This window comes from Ylistrum balloti, unplaced genomic scaffold, assembly GCF_031769215.1.
Source record: "Ylistrum balloti isolate Yb309-2 unplaced genomic scaffold, AGI_CSIRO_Ybal_v1 Utg371224, whole genome shotgun sequence".
Taxonomy (NCBI): Eukaryota; Metazoa; Mollusca; class Bivalvia; order Pectinida; family Pectinidae; genus Ylistrum; species Ylistrum balloti.
In genome coordinates this window covers 740921-747413 of record NW_026782663.1, presented here as the reverse complement: position 1 = coordinate 747413, position 6493 = coordinate 740921, and the positions used below count along the sequence as shown (strand labels likewise).

Genomic DNA, 6493 nt, shown 5'->3' with positions numbered 1-6493 from the left:
TCTTGGTGAAAGGTCGTGATGTAAAAAGTATTAAACCCGAAGTCGTAAAGAAAACAAATCGACACAGTTTACTCCGCATAACAGGTGTCATGTCATATTATCATATGTACAGGGAATAAATAAATAATATTCCCATAGATCTTGCGGAAACTGAAAACTCGGCATCATTTTGTCAATTATCATACTAGCTGGTATAGATATATTGACCAAGGAAGTATATGTAATACTTCCTTGTATTGACCAGATGGAGCATAAAAACACCGGAGGTTATATATAAGATTTGGAAATATATTTCGGATTGTTAAGAAAATAATAAATTCCAGAGTATTTTAGGAACCAGAGTAATATTTGTTAAGTTTGGTTTCAGTTTCAAAACATTTTCTCGGAAATCAAAGTTTTATTGTAATTTCCTATTTATTATAAAGTTCAAAGTTTTTCTTTAAATATTTAATTGAAATACCTTAAAATTTAATGAATAAAAAGAAAGTTACGAACGTATAACATATCAGAGTCATTTCAGTACTTTCATACCGCTTCATAGTAGCGTGGTGCACTGAGTTGCCACGCGGTATCGTAGTGTTTGTTTGGGTACGAGTAGATGAATTTCGTGCTATGGGGTCCTGTTCTTTCTCGAACGCGGGAAGGATTTTCATTGGTCAATGAGCGAGTAACTGAGTACCGCGAAAAGCTATAGCCATGAGTAGAGCCTGGCTGGCTGCCAAGTTCAATGCGTTCAGCCCAGACGATATCCTTCAGCCTAAAAGAAGTAGTTCCATGTCTGCATTTCGTATAAATCAACATTTTCTTCTAATGCAAAATTATTTTTACATCCCATGCTTCTTTTAAATGTGTAGATGTTAATATTTGCTAAAATATCTCGATTTATTAAATAAAAAATTCTGGCTCGTAGCCAAGAGGGCGGGCACGATGGGCGGAGTAATCGCGACCCAGTTCTCGCACTGGGAGTTCAACGTTCATACTATATACACTCGTAGCTTTGAATGCAGGATCAAAACACGACAGACAGTCGATCTAACAACGTGGCTTAGTGTTCGGGATTATATATACAACCATTCTCTATGTGGATTTTACAGTAGCAACATGCTTTCACGAAAGTTAGGAATGTTTTCCTACAACCATAATACGAACATGGAAAAGGAAAAGCAAGGTAATTCATCTGATAAATTTTAGTGAAACACACCTTATGTCACTGTGTGTAAAGTAACGTGACTTATCGCATAATATCCAGATTTGTATTGTAAAGTTTTGTTTTTACAAAATTTTAAGGTGTTACATCTGTTTTTTCTTTACAGTGAAGGACAAAGATGCGTTTCAGAGGATGTACACAGTTGGTCAGCTTTTAGGAAGTGGAGGATTTGGTACAGTTTACAGTGGAACACGCAAAAGGGATAATTTTCCTGTAAGTTTAAATACATAACTTGTCCAACACTTGCCGCGAAATGTCAATGTACCGCGTGCTCTATTTGCTTTTTTGGGGAAAAGGGATTTTTGGTGAATATCCTGTGGGGTTCAAGTAAATTGGACGTTACCAAAATTATCAGGGTAATATTAGTAATTATATGTATTTGTTATTTCAGGTGGCCATCAAAGTCATTACTAGAGAGAAAGTTACAGAATGGGGACAGTTAAATGGACATACTGTACCAATGGAAATATGTTTATTAAAACGTGTGAATAATTGTGCTGGAGTTATTAAAATGTTGGACTGGTTCGAAATGAAAACAAACTTCGTCATTGTGATGGAAAGGCCAGAACATGTACAAGACTTGTTCGATTACATAACGGAAAAAGGTGCTTTGGATGAGGAAACCAGTAAAAATTTCTTCAGACAGATTGTGGACACGCTAATCAACATTCACAGAAACGGAGTTGTACATCGGGACATTAAGGATGAAAACATTCTAGTAGACTTAAAAACTGGTGAACTGAAGTTGATAGACTTTGGATCGGGTGCTTTCCTTAAAGACACAGTGTATATCGCATTCGATGGTGAGTGTTGTGGATTTCAAATCCATAAATTTATCGGACCTAGAACACGTGTTCCCGAATACACAGAAGTTGATTGTTACAAAACGTGTGTGCTGTAGGCCTATTTGCTGCTACTGTATACTAAGCTTACACAAGATTATGTAGCTGCCAAATGCCTGCCAAATAAGGGTGGGGAGTCTGGGGGAGCATCTCTTAACAGTCGTCTCGCGCTGTGACCTGAACTATGTCAGCTTAGAGGGGAGCGAGATGTTCTTATGAAATATCTCAGGGTGATAAACTGGAGTGGTAATTTTAAAGTCATTTTGGTTTTTATCTTGTCGAGACATTCCATTCCTGTTAAAATCCTGTTAGGTACAGTTTGTTTACACAAGCAGGTCAATTCTTAGGACTAAGCTGGTGTTTGGGTAAGGGGATGGGTCGTTTGGCTGGTTGCTATCAACGAAATGCTCGTAGCGTGGACTAGTAGCAAACGAGGTCACGATCATTTACTAAAGCCAATTCAGCTGTACTTGCCTGAATAGGCGAGGTATGCAAGGCATTCAACAGCGGTGTTGTATACCTTGGCGCGGTTAGCAGCGTCCCAACAGACTGAGGTCATACATAGACTAGAAATAACCCACTTCCTTCTAAGATTTTGTAAAACCATGAAATTATGGGCGATTCGTGTTAATATTTGATATCATGGGTTGGTGCGGTTGTTAGGATATAGTTCATGTTAATATAATTTAATGATACTTGTGCTGTTGGTAACCAGGTGATCTCGAGTTGCATTACCTGTTGGTAGTCACGCGTGACGATTGACCTAGGTGTATTTTATCTATGGGAAAATATACAGACATAAGTACATTTAAAGGTAGTCAAAGGAGACTAGGGCAAGCTGAAGGCATTGTAAAAATGGTAGTTTCAATTAAGTCTACACGCAGATTCAATTACAAAAAGTACGTTTTTGGTTAATAAAATGAAACAAGAATATAAATGAATTAATTATTTTTGGTCATTGCCGAGAAATTTTTCATTCATTGTATTTAAGTTTCATTATTTTTGTTTTTTCAGGTACACGAGTATACAGTCCTCCAGAATGGATAAAGTTTCACAGGTACCATGGGCGATCTGCAGCTGTTTGGTCCCTTGGAATCCTGTTGTTTGATCTGGTCTGTGGAGATATTCCTTTTGAGCAAGATGAACAGATAATGAAGGCTGAAGTTTCATTCAGAGGACGAGTGTCTCATGGTACGTTTGGTTCAAAATTCTCTGTACCCCCAAAAAATGTTTATCAAAATTCATATTGAAATTCATGGAATTGATAAAACAAAAAATGGTTTTGTAAGAAAATTTATATTTTTTTATTTGTCTTTTCAGAAGTGAAAGATTTGGTGAAAAAATGCTTAGCAATTCGTCCATCAGACAGACCAACATTGGAGGAGATTCTTGCACATCCATGGCTAGCTTCAACGGTTCAGCCAACAGTTGACAAGAGATCGCCCAACCACACAGGCAGTCAAGGAATTGTGGACGCTGTATCCATGAGTAGCCAGGAAAGCATGTGATGACAGCGTTTCAGTAGGAACTTGATTGTAATAAACGTGTTCATATTTATAAATTATTAACTATGGAAAAAAAACTGCAACACAGCAATGCAATATTAACTGTGAAACCATTCCACATCTCAGGGAGCTGCAATGATACTACAGACACATTGAATCATATGTGGATTTAAAAGACTTCATACAAATATTTGAAAGTGGATCAACCCCCCTCTCCACGTACCCACAAGCTCATTCAAGTGAAGGAAAGAGAAAGGGAATGTGAACATTTGCCAAAGACCACTCTAAAATACTAGTTGTGATGACACCATATTTGTTGACTTTCCAAGGATGGCAAATATGGAATTTATTTATTGTGATAGTGTGAAAGAAGAGACAAGAAAAACGCTCAATTTTTTTTTTTTTTTTTTAATTGCATATATATTGTGAGTCGTCTTCAGCCATGAATTCGAACACAATAATCACTGCCACTTCAATGCAAAAAGTTGAATTTTTTCTTCATTTCATTTACTTTCTATTTATTAAGCTACAATGCTAGCCATATCATAACTTAATTCATATGTAGGACTAGATTAGTTATATTTGGTGTACTTTGAAATAACGGTGCTGATAAGATTTGGTAATTGCCATTTTTTATTGTCTTTTTTTTTTATATACACATGTATTTATTTTGTGGTTTTTACGATAATTCCTGAAACAACGAAATGACTAATACAGGTCATAATTAGATCTTTTCCTGTATTTCCAACTGTATAAATTAATTCACCACTTTAGAATACTAATTCCTAGACTTCTTCCTACCTATCAACACCTCGAAACGTGGCACCCTTACAGTTCATAAGGGGCTTAAAGGTTGTACTAGCACAAAAATATAGCATTTCTACTAAAATCACTGAAACTTTCTAATTGACAAGTCGACAATATTTTTTGCTTCTTTTATCATTTTAGAAGTTTAAAAAGCAAAATTATTAGTAATGGTTTTCTTTGTAATGTGAAATTTTATTTAAAATCTTTTAAGAAAAGGTTTGAATATACATGTAGATATTTATGTATGGCTCTTTTCTTTCCCCATAAAAGCTCATTTCCTTATTACAATTCATCTATATACCATTTGTACATAAGTAATCTCATTTATTTATTAAGCATGGTGTGATGTGTGAAATCATTTGTGTATACTTGTACAAACGAATAAACAGCGCATACTAAAATGGGTGCTTTGAGTGGACGTTTCAGCATAGATGGAAAACATTGACTGAAAAGAAGAGAACATGTTCTTTGTGTGAAAATGCTTAAAAGACCTGATTGAAATAAATGTGTAAAAATGAGAGAAACTATCTTGCAGTGAGAGAAATGGGAGATAGAATGTATAAGGGTGAAGTTGAGGTGTGTTGCCAAGTCCATATTTATGTATATATGGAAGTAAATGGGAGAGTTTGAATAATGCTTTGTGTATTTATTTATTTATTCAGGAGAAAAGCACATTTCTCCTTTGAGTGTTTGTAAGGCTGTGTGTGTGGGCGAGTAAGCTTGTAAATAACTTATTTTTATATGAAACAAAAAAGAAGAAAAATCCCAGAATAAAATATATAAAATTTATTTGGTTTTTTGTGGTTATGTTTGATCAAATACAGTACTGATTCTAAATGAACTTTACCAGATAAGCCTGGAAAGTTGAAATAGAATGACGATGATGATATGGGAAGAAGACTGGACTTGATTATGACAATGACATTTACCAACAACTGTTTGGGGTTTAAATCCACATTGTTTGAACTGAAATCTAACCGCTTGATTACGTAATTTTATAGGTTATGAAATCATAGTGGAGGAATATATACTTACCTTTGGACAAGATCCAATCATTTGTCTACTGTTTGACGTTGTGGAAAATACATGTAAAGTGTAAGACGCACAAAGCAATTGATTTGGCTTTGGAATATCAACAAAAATGTGTATCTGATAGTATTTGAGCTGTTTCACAATAGAATAGAAATTCAAAACATCCGGACATGACCAGGACGTCCTTCTGGTGATCGTGAACTTCACCCTAGTTTTCACAATGTGATTGTTTCCATACTGATAAAGACCTCATTTTTCTTTACTTTCACGAAAAAATTAATTGTTAAGTTCGTCATGAAATGATCTGAAATTTGTCCACATATATTCATGTTTGCTCCATCGTACCTCATGACCGGATCGAAAATGATACAAAAAGCAACAAAGTAGAACTATTGTGATAAATGAACAGTGTTTTTATGAAATTAGCACCAGTTTACCTGCTGATCTCTCACTCAAACGTAACATTGATTTGTTATTAATGTAAAACATCTGTACCGTCTTTTCTCACACTATTCAAATCCAATTATCGCTACACGTAAATATCATTTTTATCTTGTCATCTTAACACTGCATACGTACAAAGTTAAATGCAATATTCCCTACCATGATCAATTAATAAACAGTTATAAACGTTCATGTAATCAGGAGTGAAAGCTGCCACGTGGAGATGAAGCTTGGCACTAAGGTCCTAGTCCTCCCGTCTTTTCACGTGTTGCGTGCAGCATCAACCACGCATGGATATTGGCTAAATCTATCGATTTCTTTTTGTCTACTACGTCAATTCTACTACTAGTTCTATAAGCGTGAATACTTGGAGACAGCGTAAAGCTCATAATCCATAGCATAAAAATTAAGTAATATTTAATTCTTTCTGAGTGTGTACATTTTATAAACGTGATTTTTTTTAATGGAATAGTTTATTATGTGAATACGTGCCACGTACATAGTGACAGTTTATTTACCCCATACTTCAATGTAAGTGTTATTACCAATAATTTTAGTAGTAAAACTGATCTACGCAGTATATTCAGCTTAGGTATATATATAGACTGGACAATCAGGTACAAAATAGAGTCACCTTCTCGGCCACTAGCAGTTCA

At 35.2% G+C, this 6493-nt stretch overlaps 1 protein-coding gene across 1 annotated transcript; it reads left to right on the top strand.

The window, feature by feature from the left end:
* The first annotated feature begins 1014 nt into the window (after window positions 1-1014).
* On the top strand, window positions 1015-5150 carry LOC132561526 (serine/threonine-protein kinase pim-3-like). Its single transcript, XM_060226227.1, has 5 exons — window positions 1015-1168; window positions 1314-1420; window positions 1599-2010; window positions 3064-3240; window positions 3370-5150. The coding sequence occupies exons 1-5, from the start codon at window positions 1102-1104 to the stop codon at window positions 3555-3557; spliced, it is 951 nt and encodes a 316-aa protein (XP_060082210.1). The 5' UTR covers window positions 1015-1101; the 3' UTR covers window positions 3558-5150.
* Window positions 5151-6493: the final 1343 nt, after the last annotated feature.

What these genes read in the sequence shown, in the direction of transcription:
- LOC132561526 (XM_060226227.1), top strand. Translation starts at nt 1,102, where the DNA reads ATGCTTTCACGAAAGTTAGGAATGTTTTCCTACAACCATAATACGAAC. An exon ending in CATGGAAAAGGAAAAGCAAG is followed by an intron (nt 1,169 to 1,313) that starts GTAATTCATCTG and finishes TTTTCTTTACAG; the next exon opens with TGAAGGACAAAGATGCGTTT. An exon ending in GCAAAAGGGATAATTTTCCT is followed by an intron (nt 1,421 to 1,598) that starts GTAAGTTTAAAT and finishes TTGTTATTTCAG; the next exon opens with GTGGCCATCAAAGTCATTAC.